This window comes from Oncorhynchus clarkii, chromosome 18 (assembly GCF_045791955.1).
Source record: "Oncorhynchus clarkii lewisi isolate Uvic-CL-2024 chromosome 18, UVic_Ocla_1.0, whole genome shotgun sequence".
NCBI classification, from domain to species: domain Eukaryota; kingdom Metazoa; phylum Chordata; class Actinopteri; order Salmoniformes; family Salmonidae; genus Oncorhynchus; species Oncorhynchus clarkii.
Genome location: NC_092164.1, coordinates 28,126,487 through 28,145,875, shown reverse-complemented (window position 1 = coordinate 28,145,875; position 19,389 = coordinate 28,126,487). Strand labels below are relative to the sequence as shown.

At 43.8% G+C, this 19,389-nt stretch overlaps 1 protein-coding gene across 2 annotated transcripts in view; it reads left to right on the top strand.

Moving 5' to 3' along the window:
* The window catches only part of LOC139373292 (neural cell adhesion molecule 2-like), a 424,626-nt gene that overhangs the window by 376,370 nt on the left and 28,867 nt on the right, over nucleotides 1-19,389 (top strand). For both annotated transcript variants that reach the window (XM_071113646.1, XM_071113645.1), the window contains exon 14: nucleotides 12,982-13,156. In XM_071113646.1, the coding sequence (XP_070969747.1) occupies nucleotides 12,982-13,156 (175 nt within the window). The remainder of the gene's footprint in view (nucleotides 1-12,981; nucleotides 13,157-19,389) is intronic.

Genomic DNA, 19,389 nt, shown 5'->3' with positions numbered 1-19,389 from the left:
AATTTTGCAATTCGTTCCAGTCACAGGCAGCAGAGAACTGGAACGAAAGGCCGCCAAATGAGGTGTTGGCTTTAGGGATGATCAGTGAGATACACCTGCTGGAGCGCGTGCTACGGGTGGGTGTTGCCATCGTGACCAGTGAACTGAGATAAGGCGGAGCTTTACCTAGCATGGACTTGTAGATGACCTGGAGCCAGTGGGTCTGGCGACGAATATGTAGCGAGGGCCAGCCGACTAGAGCATACAAGTCGCAGTGGTGGGTGGTATAAGGTGCTTTAGTAACAAAACGGATGGCACTGTGATAAACTGCATCCAGTTTGCTGAGTAGAGTATTGGAAGCTATTTTGTAGATGACATCGCCGAAGTCGAGGATCGGTAGGATAGTCAGTTTTACTAGGGTAAGTTTGGCGGCGTGAGTGAAGGAGGCTTTGTTGCGGAATAGAAAGCCGATTCTAGATTTGATTTTAGATTGGAGATGTTTGATATGAGTCTGGAAGGAGAGTTTACAGTCTAGCCAGACACCTAGATACTTATAGATGTTCACATATTCTAGGTCGGAACCATCCAGGGTGGTGATGCTAGTCGGGCGTGCGGGTGCAGGCAGCGAACGGTTGAAAAGCATGCATTTGGTTTTACTAGCGTTTAAGAGCAGTTTGAGGCCACGGAAGGAGTGTTGTATGGCATTGAAGCTCGTTTGGAGGTTAGATAGCACAGTGTCCAAGGACGGGCCGGAAGTATACAGAATGGTGACGTCTGCGTAGAGGTGGATCAGGGAATCGCCCGCAGCAATAGAAACATCATTGATATATAGAAAAGAGTCAGCCCGAGAATTGAACCCTGTGGCACCCCCATAGAGACTGCCAGAGGACCGGGCAGCATGCCCTCCGATTTGACACACTGAACTCTGTCTGCAAAGTAGTTGGTGAACCAGGCAAGGCAGTCATCAGAAAAACCGAGGCTACTGAGTCTGCCGATTAGAATATGGTGATTGACATAGTCGAAAGCCTTGGCAAGGTCGATGAAGACGGCTGCACAGTACTGTCTTTTATCGATGGCGGTTATGATATAGTTTAGTACCTTGAGCGTGGCTGAGGTGCACCCGTGACCGGCTCGGAAACCAGATTGCACAGCGGAGAAGGTACGGTGGGATTCGAGATGGTCAGTGACCTGTTTGTTGACTTGGCTTTCGAAGACCTTAGATAGGCAGGGCAGGATGGATATAGGTCTGTAACAGTTTGGGTCCAGGGTGTCTCCCCCTTTGAAGAGGTGGATGACTGCGGCTGCTTTCCAATCCTTGGGGATCTCAGACGATATGAAAGAGAGGTTGAACAGGCTGGTAATAGGGGTTGCGACAATGGCGGCGGATAGTTTCAGAAATAGAGGGTCCAGATTGTCAAACCCAGCTGATTTGTATGGGTCCAGGTTTTGCAGCTCTTTCAGAACATCTGCTATCTGGATTTGGGTAAAGGAGAACCTGGAGAGGCTTGGGCGAGTAGCTGCGGGGGGGGGGGGGGGGGTGGAGCTGTTGGCTGAGGTTGGAGTAGCCAGGAGGAAGGCGTGGCCAGCCGTTGAGAAATGCTTGTTGAAGTTTTCGATAATCATGGATTTATCGGTGGTGACCGTGTTACCTAGCCTCCGTGCAATAGGCAGCAGGGAGGAGGTGCTCTTGTTCTCCATGGACTTCACAGTGTCCCAGAACTTTTTGGAGTTAGAGCTACAGGATGCAAATTTCTGCCTGAAGAAGCTGGCCTTTGCTTTCCTGACTGACTGCGTGTATTGGTTCCTGACTTCCCTGAACAGTTGCATATCGCGGGGACTATTCGATGCTATTGCAGTCCGCCACAGGATGTTTTTGTGCTGGTCGAGGGCAGTCAGGTCTGGAGTGAACCAAGGGCTACGTCTGTTCTTAGTTCTGCATTTTTTGAACGGAGCATGCTTATCTAAAATGGCGAGGAAGTTACTTTTAAAGAATGACCAGGCATCCTCAACTGACGGGATGAGGTCAATATCCTTCCAGGATACCCGGGCCAGGTCGATTAGAAAGGCCTGCTCACAGAAGTGTTTTAGGGAGCTTTTGACAGTGATGAGAGGTGGTCGTTTGACTGCGGATCCGTAGCGGATACAGGCAATGAGGCAGTGATCGCTGAGATCCTGGTTGAAGACAGCGGAGGTGTATTTGGAGGGCCAGTTGGTCAGGATGACGTCTATGAGGGTGCCCTTGTTTACAGATTTAGGGTTGTACCTGGTGGGTTCCTTGATGATTTGTGTGAGATTGAGGGCATCTAGCTTAGATTGTAGGACTGCCGGGGTGTTAAGCATATCCCAGTTTAGGTCACCTAACAGAACAAACTCTGAAGCTAGATGGGGGGCGATCAATTCACAAATGGTGTCCAAGGCACAGCTGGGAGCTGAGGGGGGTCGGTAGCAGGCGGCAACAGTGAGAGACTTATTTCTGGAGAGAGTAATTTTTAAAATTAGTAGTTCGAACTGTTTGGGTATGGACCTGGAAAGTATGACATTAGTTATGATTCACACAACAGTCAGCATTTGAGCTGGCCACTGTTTTTTCACAGAAACATTTTGTACAAACACAGTCTTTACAACTTTATGTCCCCATTGTGAGCAGTTTATTTTCAGATGCAATGTTCAGACATTCACAGAAGTAGCAAAAGCATAACACAATTCTCATCCAAATTGGAAAATATAGGCTACATTCGTCCTAGCGCTAACTGATGAAAGAGTGAGCTAGCACAAGCAGTCATATTTAGCTAACTTTCGGCTGACTGAAACCATAATATGAATTAGCTAACAGCAATTACTATTTACAATTTATGACATGAAAGGTGAGCTCACCTATGGCTGTGGCGGTCATGAAATTTATCCACTGGATAATTGTCATGCAAATGACTGCCTAGTTAAATAAAGGTTAAATAAAATTGACCATTAATTAACATAATCACATTTAGCATATCCAGGCCTCCACGCATACAAACCGCTGAGGAAACATTTTTAAAAAGTATAATAAATCCACTTAATATACACCATCACAATAAATCATTTATTTATTTTAGGCAGGTCTAAAGAAACATTCTGATTTTAAGAAAATGTATTTCAGTATGTTATCTGGCTATGTGCCATGCCATAGGTTAGCTAATTTAGTAGACAAGATATGCTTAGAAATCCTGTGGCATTATTTTATATTATGTGATTAAAATGATTCCAGAGTGAGTGTGCATATGAAGTGGCTATGTTGAACATAAAAGTTAGAATTTGTAACAGGTCTTATGAGCTAGATTTATAGTTATTTGGCAACTTTAGTTGTGAATAATACAAACGTTACAATGTCTTAGAAATTAGAACGTATATGGTTTGCATGATGCGACTATGGGCTATTGATTATTAGAAAAATTTGCAAAAAAAGCTTGTGCGCTGTTCCTTGCCTCAGGCTGCACATGTTGTTCTCTCATCAAGTGTTCATATTTTCACTCATCAGGCTATTCTCAGTTTAATCTTTACTAATATCTCAAATTAGTTTCGATTTAGAAGGGCCCATTATCAAATGGGCAGGAACAGGGGCAGCGGAAAAAATAGATTACATCTGTATGCACTCAAAGAGCAAATGGAGGCCGCTTTCCCTTGGTTCGTTTTTCAATCATGGGGAGTAGGCTACTCTGGTTTTATAGTGGCACAGTGCTTATTAGCAGCTGAGAAATAAATATAGTAGCAGTAGAAAGCAGGGATCCTCTTCTTTTTAGTGGCAACCATCAAAACTCTGCTTTCACAAGGGTTTGCATATAGAAATGTCTGGGCTTATAAGAACACTTATTTCACTCCACTCATCAACCAATGTTTGAGGAGCATGTAGCCTTTCCTGCGCGACAGGTGATATTCCACCCAAACTCTGAATGCCATTGGCTCTCCAACCCTGTTCCTGCAGCTATCCAGTGCTTAATTTGGGAACCAAGTGAAATCTGTTAGGAAACATCGAAAGTAATATGTTTTCACAACAAAACGTATTTTATTAAACTGTCGACCACCCCTCTCTCTACAAGCTCAAGAAAGGAATGAAGGAGAGAGAGGAGATGGAAACACACAGTGGTGAGACATTCTGTAGATAAAGATCATGTCAACCTTTTATTTATGATTTTTTTTTTAAATGCCCTTCTACTAGGCTATTCAAAATCAAATATAAAATCACTATAATTGAAGGCTAACTATTTAAGCACAATCAATGAACCAACAGCATTGCATATGTTCTCTCCCAGACTCATGGATAGAAAGTTTGGAGCATAGAATAGGGTAACCAGTCCATCCAGTATGCATAATACTACTTCCGCGTGTTTACTCAAATGACGAGTGAACCATCCCTTCACTTCATTTTGCGCTAACATCTTTGGTCTGACAAACATTTACGTGACAACCAGAATGCATTGGATGGTGTCAACAAAAAATAGCATAGCATTAGCTCATCATAATCAGTACAACTTTCTAAAAAAGTATTTTACACACATCGTACAGTGCATTCGGAAAGTATTCACATTTTGTTGTTTCAGCCTTACTCTACAATTGATTAAATTGTATTTTCTCCTCATCAATCTACACAAAATACCCTATAATGACAAAGAAAAAACTATTTTTTTGCTGCACAGCTATTTTCATGTATCTCTCTCGATTTTCAATCGGGTTCAAATTCGGGCTCTGGCTGGGCCACTCAGGGACATTCAGAGACTTGTCCCGAAGCTACTCCTGCATTGTCTTGGCTGTGTGCTTAGTGTCATTGTCCTGTTGGAAGATGAATCTTCGCCCCAGTCTGAGGTCCTGAGCGCTCTGGAGCAGGTTTTCATCAAAGATCTCTCTGTTCTTTGCTTTGTTTATCTTTCCCTCGATCCTGACTAGTCTCCCAGTACCTGCCACTGAAAAACATCCCCACAGCATGATGCTGCTACCACTATGCTTCACCTTAGGAATGGTGCCAGCTTTCCTCCAGATGTGACACTTTGCATTCATGCCAGAGAACTCAATCTTAGTTTCATCAAACCAGAGAATATTGTTTCTCATGGTCTGAGAGTCCTTTAGGTGCCATTTGGAAAACTCCAAGCAGGCTGTAATGTGCCTTTTACTGAGGAGTGGCTTCCGTCTGGCCACTCTACCATAAATGCCAGATTAGGCTCCTTGAGTGGCGCAGTGGTCTAAGATACTTCATCCCAGTGCAAGAGGCATCACTGCAGTACCTGGTTCAAATCCAGACTGCATCACATCCAGATGTGTTTGGGAGTCCCATAGGGGTGTGCACAGTTGGCCGGGGTAGACCATCATTGTAAATTATAATTTTTTTCTTAACTGACTTTCCTAGTTAAATAAATAAAAACAATAATTGGTGGAGTGCTGCAGAGATGTTTGTCCTTCTGGAAAGTTCTCCAATCTCCACAGAGGAACTCTGGAACTCTGTCAGTGACCATTGGGTTCTTGGTCACCATCCTGAACAAAGCCCTTCACCCCTGATTTTTTCACCAGGTAGGCCAGTTGAGAACAAATTCTCATTTACAGTTTGGCCAACCAGCCAGCTCTAGGAAGAGTCTTAGTGGTTCCAAATGTATTCCATTTAAGAATGATGCAAGCCAATGTGGTCTTGGGGACCTTCAATGCTGCAGAAATGTTTTGGTACCCTTCCCCAGTTCTGTGCCTCGACACAATCCTGTCTCCGAGCTCTACAGACAATTCCTTTAACCTCAGGCCTTGGTTTCTGCTCTGACATGCAATGTCAACTGTGGGACCTTATATAGACATGTGTGTGCCTTTCCAAATCATGTCCAATCAATTGAATTTACTACAGGTGGACTCCAATCAAGTTGCAGAAACATCTCAAGGATAATCAATGGAAACAGGATGCACCTGAGATCAATTTCAAGTCTCATAGCAAAGGGTCTGTATACGTATGTAAATACGTTTTTTCATTTTTTTATTTTGATATATTTGCCAAAAAATAAAAATAAACTGTTTTTACTCTGTCATTATGGGGTATTATGTGTAGATTGATAACTTTTAAACAATTTTAGAATAAGGCTGTATTGTAAAATAAAAAATGGAAAATGTCAAGGGGCTTGAATACTTTCCGAATGCACTGTATGTGTCCATTTCAATCTATGCAAGAATCGGAATGCATGATTTGTCACCAGAACTTGAAAATATGTGAATAAAAATTACTGAATTATTGCCAGACAACCAATTTTCCACAAACGAAGTTGGGCTTGCCGGTGTTATGATACTGATGATTTGTCGTCACAGATGGTTTGCTTGCATTTCTACCGTAGCGACTAGATGGAGTAGCTAGGCCTACAGCAGCTCAATCTAGTGGTCGCATCGGGGACAACAGTTAGCATTGTAACTACACCTAAGCCTAACCTTTTTCCTTAACCTTATTCTCTTATACACCTGCTTAAATTCACCTAACCTGATGCGTTAGTTCCCCTAACCCAGGGGTGGGAAATTCCAGTCCTCGAGGGCCTGATTGGTGTCAGTTTTGCCCCAGCTCCAACTAACACACCTGACTCCAATGCTCACCTAATCATGATCTTCAGATTAGAATGCAATTTGATTAATCAGCTGTGTTTGCTAGGGATGGAGAAAAAGTGTGACACCAATCAGGCCCTTGAGGACTGGAGTTGCTCACCCCTGCCCTAACCTGCCATGCTAATTCACCTGACCTGCTTTGTAAACAAACTATCTATGAAGACAAATCATCAGTATCACCACACCGACAGCCAATCACATCACCACTGACACGCACTTAGAGCCATTCAGTGTTGTTGTTTATGTATGTAGCTAGTAGGCTAAGCTGTGGCATTAGCAATGTCCTTCAAAAGGAGCCAACTCACAAATGCAGAAGTTCTGGAGATTTTGGTGAATTCTGACAATGAGTCTGAGTATGAAAGTGAGGAATCATACTCTGACAGTGATAGTGAGGAGCTGCCCGCCCCCCTACCTTCTGGTTGTTGAACCCTGAATCTGAGGACTTCTTGCCCACTGACGAAGTCCAAGGCCCCCCCCCTCTGATGCTAGTGGTGCTGGAACTCTGTGGTAATTGGAAGGCTGCCAGCCATTTCACCCCTCCTGGCCCTGCAGTTGGCTTTGATGTGTCCCAGTCTGGAGTGCAAAGCCGGCTTGCCCTCTCCCTCCGAGGCGGAGTGCTTCAAGCTGTTTCTTACAGAGGAGCTGGTGCGAAACATAATGGAGGAGACCAATCACTATGCCTTGGAGCTACAGGAGAAGAGAGATCCACATGAATAGTGGAACACCTCCTGGGACAGAGATAGGTCAAACCAGATTGTGGGCTTATGGCGCCAGAGAAGACATACGTTTTACGTGCCCCGAGCCGATTGTGTTTTTTTGTTTGTTTATTTGCATTGTTTATAACTTGTTTTTTTACTTACTTTGTACATATTGTTGCCGCTACCGTGTCTTATGATCAAAAATAACTTGGAGACATCAGGACTGCGATTACTCTCCACGGACTAGCAGAATTCCTTTTTTTCTTTCACAACTCTGACGAGCCCAACGCGAAGGATATACCTCTTCCTCAGGAACAGGCCCCGATCCCGGGGATCTGCGTGAAGAAAAGGTGGAGAAAGAGGGGCCAAAGGGTGGGCTTCCTTCTGAGAATTTGTAGGCAATCCAATAAACCCCCACTTCCCTCCATTCTGCTAGCAAACGTGCAGTCTTTGGAGAATAAAATCGACGAGTTACGAGGAAGATTAAACTACTAACAGGACATTAAAAACAGGTAACATCTTATGCTTCACGGAGTCGTGGCTGAACGACGACAATATCAACATACAGCTGGCTGATTATACGATGTACCGGCAGGATAGAACAGCGGCATCTGTTAAGATAAGGGGCAGAGGACTATGTATTTTTGTAAATAACAGCTGGTGCATGATATCTAAGGAAGTCTCAAGCTATTGCTCGCCTGAGGTAGAATATCTCATGATAAGCTGGAGACCACACTACCTACTGAGAGAGTTTTCATTTGTATTGTTCATAGCTGTTTACATACCACCACAGTCAGAGGCTGGCACTAAGACAGCACTGAATGTGCTGTATTCCACCATAAGCAAACAAGAAAACGCTCACCCAGAGGTGGCGCTCCTAGTAGCCAGGGACTTTAATGCAGGGAAACTTACATTCGTTTTACCAAATTTCTATCAGCATGTGAAATGTGCAACCAGAGGACAAAGAACCCCGTACCACCTACACTCCACAAACAGAGACACATGCAAAGCGCTCCCTCGCCCTCCATTTTTCAAATCTGACCATAATTCTATCCTCCTGATTCCTGTTTACAAGCTAAAATTAAGGCAGGAAGCACCAGTGACTAGATCAATAAAAAAGTGGTCAGAGGAAGCAGATGCTAAGCCACAGGCCTGTTTTTCTAGCACAGACTGGCATATGTTATGGGATTCCTCTGATGGCATTGAGGAGTACACCACATCAGTCATTGGCTTCACCAATAAGTGCATTTATGATGTCGTCCCCACAGTGACCGTAAGTACATACCCCAACCAGAAGCCATGGATTACAGGCAGCATCCGCACTGAGCGAAATGCTAGAGCTGCCGCTTTCAAGGACCGGGACTCTAACCCGGAAGCTTATAAGAAATCCCGCTATGCCCACCGACGAACCATCAAACAGGCAAAGCGTCAATACAGGACTAAGATTGAATCGTACTACACCGGCTCTGACTACAAAGGGAAGCACAGCCAAGAGCTGCCCAGTGACACAAGCCTACTAGACGAGCTAAACTACTTCTATGCTCGCCATGAGACAAATAACACTGAAACATGCATGAGAGCACCAGAAGACTGTGTGATTGCGCTCTCCGCAGCCGATGTGAGTAAGACCTACCCCAGGTCAACATTCACAAAGCCGCAGGGCCAGACAGATTACCAGGACGTGTACTGCGAGCATGCGCTGACCAACTGGCAAGTGTTTTCACTGACATTTTCAGTCTCTCCCTGTCCGAGTCTGTAATACCAACATGTTTTAAGTAGACCACCATAGTGCCTGTGCCCAAGAACACTAATATAACCTGCCTAAATGACTACCGACCCGTAACACCCATCTGTAGCCATGAAGTGCTTTGAAAGGCTGGTCATGGCTCACATCAATACCACCATCCCAGAAACCCTAGACCCACTCTAATTTGCATACCGCCCCAACAGATTCACAGATGGCGCAATTGCTATTGCACTTCACGCTGCCCTCTCCCACCTGGACAAGAGGAACACTTATGTACGAATGCTGTTCATTGATTATAGCTCAGTGTTCAACACAGTTGAACACAGCTCAACATGAAGGAATGTTGACTAAGCTCATGATCCAGGGACTGAACACCTCCTTCTGCAACTGGATCCTGGACTTCCTGACGGGCTGCTCCCAGGCGATGAGGGTAGGCAAAAACACATTGCCACGCTGATCCTCATACACGGGGGCCCCTCAGGGGTCCGTGCTTAGTCCCCTCCTGTAATCCCTCTTCACCCACGACTGCATGGCCGTGCACGACTCCAACACCATCATTAAGTTTGCTGACGACATGACGGGTGTAGGCCTGATCACTTATGACGATGAGACAGCCTATAGGGAAGAGGTCAGTGACCTGGCAGTGTGGTTCCAGAACAACAACCTCTCCCTCAATGTCAGCAAGACGAAAGGGCTGATCGTGGACTACAAGACATGTAGGGCCAAGCATGCCCCCATCCTCATTGACAGGGCTGTAGAGGAGTGGGTCGAGAGCTTCAGGTTCCTTGGTGTCCACATCACTAAGGAGTTAACATGGTCCACAAACACCAAAACAGTCTTGAAGAAGGCACGACAATGGCTCTTCCCCCCTCAGGAGGCTGAAAATATTTTTCCTGGGCCCTCAGGTTGCTATGAGAATTGCTAATGTGTTTTTACCTGCATTCTTAGTAGGGCATCACTAAGCCATTTCCTGTGCATTCCTTCATGTTGTGCTGAAAAAAGGAAAATATCTTCTTTAAAGACAAAAATATATTTTCAAGAGCAACTGGCCCTATAAGCCAACTAATCCCTTTCAAAACATGTCAACAAATCATGCCCCCTTTTGCCAAGCTCATGTGTGGTCTACTCAGTGACACCCACAAAACACAACTTTTAGCGTTGTACCTCATATTGCAGGACTCTGAAACCACTGTGACATGAGCCATAGTAAGCTTATCAGTCAACCTACTATGTGTATCCTATTGGACATTCGTACTGCATTGTACAGCCTTACCTTTGGATTGTGGATCAATGAAATAGGGTCGTCAAATTCCCTCAATAAGAGCTGTGACACTAATATTTATGTAAACTCTTCGCAGTTGTGATCTGTGGGTGTAGCTAAGTAGACTGATACTCTATTTCATTGATCCATAGGTAAGGCTGTACAGTGAAATATAGGTATGCCCCCCAGGCAATTCTGAAGTCTAATATATCCACAGTGCAATTAGCAGATTTTTACTTTTATTTGTCCAATTGACAAATTATTGTCTTTTGTTGAAATGATATAACTACTTTCCAACCTTGTTGAGCATTTAGTCCAAATATGGCATGATTCCACTATTTGTATCCATTTACCCGCTCTTGTACTCCCTATTCATCCACGACTGCGTGGCTGCACACGACTCCAACACCATCATTAAGTTTGTAGATGACATGACGGTGGTAGGCCTGATCCCCGGCGACGATAAGACAGCCTATAGGGAGGAGGTCAGAGACCTGGCATTGTGGTGCCATGACAACAAGCTCTCTCTCAATGTCAGCAAGACAAAGGAGCTGATTGTGGACTACAGGAAACGGAGGGATGAGCACACCCCCATTCAAATTGATGGGGCTGTAGTGGAGTGGGTCGAGAGCTTCATGTTCCTCTGTGTCCACATCACTAAGGATCTATCATGGTCCACACACACCAACACATTGCGAAGAAGGCACGACAATGTCTCTTCACCACCCTCAGGAGGCTGAAAAGATTTGGCATGGGCCCTCAGATCTACAACTGCACCAATGTTTTGACTGGCTGCATCATCAGTTGGTATGGAAACTACTTGGCATCCGACTGCAAGGCTCTACAGAGGTTAGTAATTACGGCCCAGTACATCACTGGGGCCGAGCTTCCTGCCATCCAGGAACTCTATACTATGCGGTATCAGAGGAAGGCCCTAAAAATTGTCAAAGACTCCAGCCACCGAAGTCATAGACTGTGCTACCGCATAGGAAGTGGCACGGATGCACTAAGTTTGGAACCAACACGACTCTGAACAGCTTCTACCCCCAAGCCTTAAGACTGCTAAATAGTTAACCAAATTGCTACCTGGACTAGCATTGACACTTCTTGCACTAACTCTTTTGACTCATCACACATTCTCCTCACACATTTTTCTCTCTGCTTTGCTCGGAAGTAAGAAACTAAGCATATCACTGTTAGTTTAAACCTGTTGTTTATTAAGCATGTGACAAATAAAACTGGATTTGATTTGGATCTATTACAACAATGTTCTTGACTCTGGCTCAAAATAATATTTTCTCCGATTTTTCAGACAAACATAAAGGTTAGGAACACTCACAATGTAATTACATTATGGCCATGGCCAAAAGTATGTGGACATCTGCTCGTCGAACATCTCATTCCAAAATCATGGGCATTAATATGGAGTTGGTCCCCCCTTTGCCAGTCTCCACTCTTCTGGAATGGCTTTCCACTAGATGCTGGAACATTGCTGAGGGGACTTGCTTCCATTCAGCCACAAGAGCATTAGTGAGGCTCGCAGTCGGTGTACCAATTCAGCCAAAAGGTGTTTCATGGGGTTCAGTCCAGGGCTCTGTGCAGGTCAGTCAAGTTCTTCCACACTGATCTCAACAAACCATTTCTATATGGACCTCACTTTTTGCACGGGGGCATTGTCATGCAGATACAGGAAAGGGCCTTCCCCCTAACTGTTGCCATAAAGTTGTAAGCACAGAATCGTTTGGAATGTAATTGTATGCTGTAGCGTTAAGATTTCCCTTCACTGGAACTAAGAGGATTAGCCCGAACAATGAAAAAGAGCCCCAGACCATTATTCCCCTTCCACCAAACTTTACATTTGGCGCTATGCAGCAATCTCTTGGCATCTGCAAAACCCAGTTGTGTCTGTTGGACTGCTAGATGGTGAAGTGTGATTCATCACTCCAGGGAACGTGTTTCCACTGCTCCAGAGTCCAAAGGTGGCAAGTTTTACACCACTCCGGCCGATGTCTTGTGTGCGGCTACTCAGCCATGGAAACTAATTTCATGAAGCACCCGACAAACAGTTATTGTGCTGACGTTGCTCACAGAGGCGGTTTGGAACTTGGTAGTGATGAGCTTGTGTGGCCTACCACTTCGCGGCTGAGCCGTTTTTGCTCCTAGATGTTTCCACTTCACAATAACAGCACTTACAGTTGACCAGGGCAGAACTTTGACAAACTGACTTGTTGGAAAGGTGGCATCCTATGACGGTGCAACGTTGAAAGTCACAGTAAGGCCATTCTACTGTCAGTGTTTGTCTATGGAGATTGCATGGCTGTGTGCTCAATTTTAAAATACCTGTCAGCAACGGTTGTAGCTGAAATAGCTGAATCCACACATTTTAAGGGGAGTGCACCTACTTTTGCCCATGAAGTGTACTTTGATCTATATTTGATTTGAATTTGAACATATAAAGATGAAGTGTATACAAAGGCTGTAACTTATTGAGCATACTTGTTCTCATACTGTCTTTAACACTCTCTCTCTCTCTCTCTCTCTCTCTCTCTCTCTCTCTCTCTCATCCTTTCTTCTTTCCCCTCCCTCCCTCAATACCCCATTCCCCATCTAACCCTCTGTCTCTCTCCCTTCCATATTCCCCTCCCCCTTTCTCTCTCTTTGCTTCTCTCCCTCTGCTCTGTCCACCCTCCTCCCCTTATCCATAGGACAAGGAGGAGCAGTGGATGACGAAGCTGGTGTCGGGGCAGCATGACTTTGCCTTGCTGCAGCCGCTGCAGTGGAACATGCGCTACGAGGTGGAGATCACAGCTCGCAACGTCAAGGGCCTTTCGGAGCCCACCTTCTACCAGTTCTTCATGCCCCAGAAACCCGACATCATAGGTACACACAGTTGTGGGACCTGCATGTTCAAGCATGCATACACAGACCGTCATGTGCACACATACTGACAAAAATCCTTAGACAAACACACACACAAAGACAGTTCTGCACACAGAACTGTGTTTATATTCACTGACACTCACAGATGCCCGCACACACACACATACTAGTGGTGGCTGGTGACACTTTAAATGGGCAGGATGGGCTCATAGTAATGTCTGGAATGGAATTAATGGAATGGTCTCAAACACATTACACAGCTGGTTTCCATGTGTTTGATACCATTCCATTTACACCATTCCATCCATTATTATGAGCTGTCCTCCCCGCAAACACATACAGTGCCTTCGGAAAGTATTCAGATCCCTTATTACAGCCTTATTCTAAAAGCAAACTACACACAATACCCCATAATGAGAAAGCGAAAACAGGTTTTTAGAAATGTTTGCAAATGTATTAAAAATAAAAACAGAAATACCTTATTTACATAAGTATTCAGTTCCTTTGCAATGAGACCCGCAATTGAGCCAAGGTGCCTCCTGTTTCCATCCTATCCTTGAGATGTTACTACAAGTTGATTAGAGTACACCTGTGGTAAATTCAATTCATTGATCAGGATTTGGAAAGGTACAAACCTGTCTATATAAGGTCCCACATCTGACATTGCATGTCAGAGCAACTACCAAGCCATGAGCTCCAAGACAGGATTGTGTCGAGGCACAGATCAGGGCAAGGGTACCAAAAAAATTAATTGAAGCATTGAAGGTCCCCATGTTCATTCTTAAATGGAAGATGTTTGGAACCACCAAGACTCTTCCTAATGCTGGCCGCCCAGCCAAACTGAGCAATCGCCTCTATGGCTTATTTATTGCCTATTTCTCTACTCTTCTACATTTGCACACACTGTACATAGCAATTGGCGGAGAAGGCCCTTGTTCAGGGAGGTGACCAAGAACCTGATGGTCACTCTGTCAGAGATCTAGAGTTCCTCTGTGGAGATGGGAGAACCTTCCAGGAGGACAACCATCTCTGCAGCACTCCACCAATCAGGCCTTTATGGTAGAGTGGCCAGACAGAAGCCACTCCTCAGTAAAAGGCACATGACAGCCTGCTTGGAGTTTGCCAAACAGCACCTAAGACTCTCAGACCATGAGAAACAAGATTCTCTGGTCTGATGAAACTAAGATTAAACTCTTTGGCCAGAATGCCAAGCGTCACGTCTGGAGGAAACCTGGCACCATCCCAATGGTGAAGCATGGTGGTGGCAGCAAATCAAAGTTGTAGACCTTACAGTGAAATGCTTACTTACAGGCTCTAACCAATAGTGCAAAAAAGGTATTAGGTGAACAATAGGTAAGTAAAGAAATAAAATAACAGTAAAAAGACAGGCTATATACAGTCACTAGGCTATAAAAGTAGCAAGGCTACATCCAGACACCGGTTAGTCAGGCTGATTGAGGTAGTATGTACATGTAGATATGGTTAAAGTAACTATGCATATATGATGAACAGATAGTAGCAGTAGCGTAAAAGAGGGGTTGGCGGTTGGTGGGTGGCGGGACACAATGCCGATAGCCCGGTTAGCCAATGTGTGGGAGCACTGGTTGGTCAGCTCAATGCCTCATGCTATGGGGATGTTTTTCAGCTGCAGGGACTCTGAGACTAGTCAGGATCGAGGCAAATATGAACAGAGCAAAGTACAGAGAGATCCTTGATGAAAACCTGCTCCAGAGCGCTCAGGACCTCAGACTGGGGTGAAGGTTCGCCTTCCAACAGGATAATGATCCTAATGACACAGCCAAGACAACGCAGGAGTGGCTTCAGGAAAGGTCTCTAAATGTCCTCTCTAGCCAGACCCCGGACTTGAACTCGATCGAACATCTCTGGATAGACCTCAAAATAGATGCGCTTCAACACTCCCCATCAAACCTGACAGACTCAATGCTGTAATCGCTGCCAAAGGTGCTTCAACAAAGTACTGAGAAAAGGGTCTGAATACCTATGTAAATGTGATATCAGTTTTTCATTTTTTATAAATGGGAAAAACATTCTAAAACCTGTTTTTGCTTTGTCATTATGGGGTATTGTGTGTAGATTGATGAGGGGAAAAAATACTGAATTGTAGAAATAGGCTGTAACGTAACAAAATGTGGAAAAAGTCAAGGGGTCCCAATACTTTCTGAAGGCACTGTACTGTACCTACTCACCCAGGTAAACCCACTGTAGAGTTATGAGCACACACTCAAATCACCTTCTATTGGGGTTATGTGTGGGCAAAGGGAGCAGGATCAAACGCAGAGAGCGTTGGTTTGATTAGGCCATGCTGTTTGATAAGCATATCTGTCTGGGCCTCTCAATGTTCCTGGGAGAGAAGAGGCCGACTGTAGGATGCTTATCATTATCAAACAGTCCCCAGAGTTTTATGTAAGACCACACACGCATACACAAACCATCACAAAGGGAACAGTTTACAGTGAATCACCACTTCCATATATATGCCCCCCTGTGGAGCCTGATTCTTTTTGTTGCTTAGGTCGTTTCTGCTGCTGCTCATGGAGGAGCGACTGTTTGCCTCTCTCATTACAGGAGTGGCTAAACTGCCTGTGTGTGTGTGTGTGTGTGTGTGTGTGTGTGTGTGTGTGTGTGTGTGTGTGTGTGTGTGTGTGTGTGTGTGTGTGTGTGTGTGTGTGTGTGTGTGTGTGTGTGTGTGTGTGTGCTGCTCCTTAAATGGAAAACAAGGCTGCGAACACAGTGCTTAAGCCGAGTCACTTCGATTGGCTGTCCCCTCTCGATAGCAAACAGAGGGTGAGAGAGATCGGGGGCAAAAAAACAACAACAAATCGTTTACGTTTAATCCCAGTTTATTTCCTGTTGAAGGGTCCAATGAGAGGGAAAGAAGTGGCCAAAATTGACCAATGACAATGGAGTCCTGTCACCTGTCAGTATTCGTCATTAATCGCCATCCGTGGGGTCTATTCAGGAGGTTGAAATGTTAAAGAAAAATAAGATAAATGTATTATGTAGAATAGATATGGTTGTCTGTTGAATAGGGATTAGTGACAGCTCTATTCATTATATTTATTACTGCAACCTTCTGAATAGTTCCCTTCACTGAACACATCCAAATTGTTTGACTTTTGATATTGTAGTGACACCATTAAACGCCTACTTGCAGTGTATCTGATATACTGTATAACCTCCAAGGATCTACTATATGCCTCTCTCTGTGTTTCTTTTCTAAACAATCTCTATTCAATTCTCCCTCTTTATGCTTTATGCATTCCCTGGGTCTGAAATGGTTGCTTTTCTTTTTTCCGCCTCTCCTCCCTTTCTTTCTCTCTCCTAGATTGTCTTGCAATGAACTGCCACTACACCTCCCCTCTCCCTTACTTTTTTTCCATCCATGAACTCCCCTTTGAAAAATGTCATTGATTGCCACTCTGCCCTTGGTTCCTTTCCCTCCATCCTTCTTAAATCATAGCACCACTCACTTTAGACCTCCTGAATCACTATAGAGTCTTCCCTATTTCCCTCCTAAATCCTGTCTCTTCCCGGCTGTTTCTTTTTGAATGATATACCTTCTGTAGGAATTTTGGCATCCATATGGGTTTTATGCCCCCTATGTGTTTACCATATGGCCTGATGGATGTGAATGGAACGGAACATTTTGTATGTTGAATGATATGGCGAGTGTTTGTCTCTGTTTAAAGCTACCAAAGAGGTAATCATTCTCCTGTACAATATCATATACTACTCACTTCTAACACACACCAGTGGTGCTGGTTTAAATACTGTGAAAAGAACATAACAGAAACGCCCGCAAACTATGTGCTCCTTATAACACCTTTAAAGGATCTTTAAAGTTGTAAGTTGAACCACTCTTCACTGGTAATGTAAACTTCTAAAATATTCCCCTTGATTTTGGAAGAATACAACATATGCATGCTTAAACTATTGTAGTACAACGCTACTGTTACTATCAAAATAATAATGATGCCCATTAATGTAACTGCAGCTCTCATGAATTCCGTTTCTTTTTTCAGGGGAAAACAAGACAAGGTGATGTACAGCCAATTATCTTGAACACGCCCTACCCCCCCCAAAAAAACTCACAAGCATGTACATACAAACACTCAACACTGTTGCAATACATTTTTTCATCAAGAGTAATTTCAGTTTGGAAATTAACTATGTTGGGGAAGCAGCCTAGAAATGCTGTGAAAATGTCTACTTTCTTACGGAGCCACTTAGGGATCATGGTGGGGAAAAAAAAGACTGTCAGGCAAATCCGTTCCCTAGTTTTTTTTTATCCATTCCCTCAGATGTTTTATTTGTTCCATGTTCTCCTTGTGTCGACTAATATGTTGTTCTTACTTGCCGAAAACATATTACAGCATATATATATAGCATATATACATATATATACATATATACATATATATCATTATATTTAGTAAATTACATGTTTCAAATGGTGATGATTACTTAACATTTAATAGCTTATTTCCAGTTTCAGTGTTTTCATATGCCTCCAAATCATAAGGGCAAATAATAGGTAACGGGTGTGAAAACCCCCTCAATTAACCTAAGTAATTTCAGTCATAACTGAATGATGGACAGTACCAGTCAAAAGTTTGGACACACCTTCTCGTTCAAGGGTTTTTCTTTATTTTTACTATTTTCTACATTGTAGGATCATAGTGAAGACATCAAAACTATGAAATAGCACATGGTATCATGTAGTAGCCCTGATGACAGCATTGCACACTCTTGGCATTCTCTCAACCAGCTTCATGAGGTAGTCACCTGGAATGCATTTCAATTAACCGGTGTGCCTTTTTAAAAGTTAATTAGTGGAATTTCTTTCCTTCTTAATGTGTTTGAGCCAATCAGTTGTGATGTGACAAGGTATGGGGTGGCATACAGAAGATAGCCCTATTTGGTAACAGACCAAGTTCATATTATGACAAGAACAGCTCAAATAAGCAAATAGAAAAGACAGTTCATCATTACTTTAATTAAGACATGAAAGTCAGTCGATTTCAAGAACTTTGAGCGTTTCTTCAAGTGCAAAAACCATCAAGCTCTATAATGAGACTGGCTCTCATGAGGACCACCACAGGAAAGGAAGACCCAGAGTTACCTCTGCTGCAGAGGATACATTATTAGAGTTAGCAGCCTCAGATATTACAGCCCAAATAAATGCTTCACAGAATTCAAGTAACAGACACATCTCAACATCAATTGTTCAGTGGAGACTACGTGAATCAGGCCTTCATGGTCGAATTGTTACAAAGAAACCACTGCTAAAGGACACCAATAAGAAGAAGATACTTGCTTGGGCCAAGAAATACGAGCAATGGACATAAGACCCATGCAAATCTGTCCTTATTCTTATTAATATGGCTAGTATGACAACGTAAATTATGTCAATCTGGCATGAAAAACCTTTATTAAAAGCATTTATTTATCTCGCGAGAAGGACAATGTTGGTCCACTGTCTGTGTGTTTGTGTGTATATGTATGCCTTAGCGTCATGAAAGTGACTCGCCACTACATCATTCTTCCGGGGTCAGTCCCCTAATTATTTTAAATGGGCTTGGCGATTATATATTACATTTGTGAAAATGCAGTTGTTTAAAATATATATTTATCAGATTATATTTGTGATTGTGGCTGAATTTACTCCTTCCAGATGCCGTTTAATATTATGTTGCGCTGACGAACATTGCGCTACATTTTTTCCCTTTTAAGGTCATTCAAAAAGGTAACAAACATTAGAAAACTACAGGGCTACTTCCTTGAAAATGTTGCTGCGCTTTCGATGCAGGTTAACACAACCATTGGAACAAAGTGTCGGGTGGATTCCAACTTTGAGATTTTTGGTTCTAACCGCTGTGTCTTTGTGAGAAGCAGAGTAGGTGAACAGATGATCTCTGCGTGTGTGGTTCCCACTGTGAAGCATGGAAGAGGAGGTGTGATGGTGGGGGTGCCTTGCTGGTGTCTGTGATTAATAAAAAATTCAAGGCACACTTAACCAGCATGGCTACCACAGCATTCTGCAGCGATACGCAATCCCATCTGGTTGTGCTTAGTGGGGCTATCATTTGTTTTTCAACAGGACAATGACCCAACACACCTCCAGGCTGTGTAAGGGCTATTTGACCAAGAAGGAGGGTGATGCAGTGCTGCATCAGATGACCTGGCCTCCACAATCACCCGACCTCAACCCA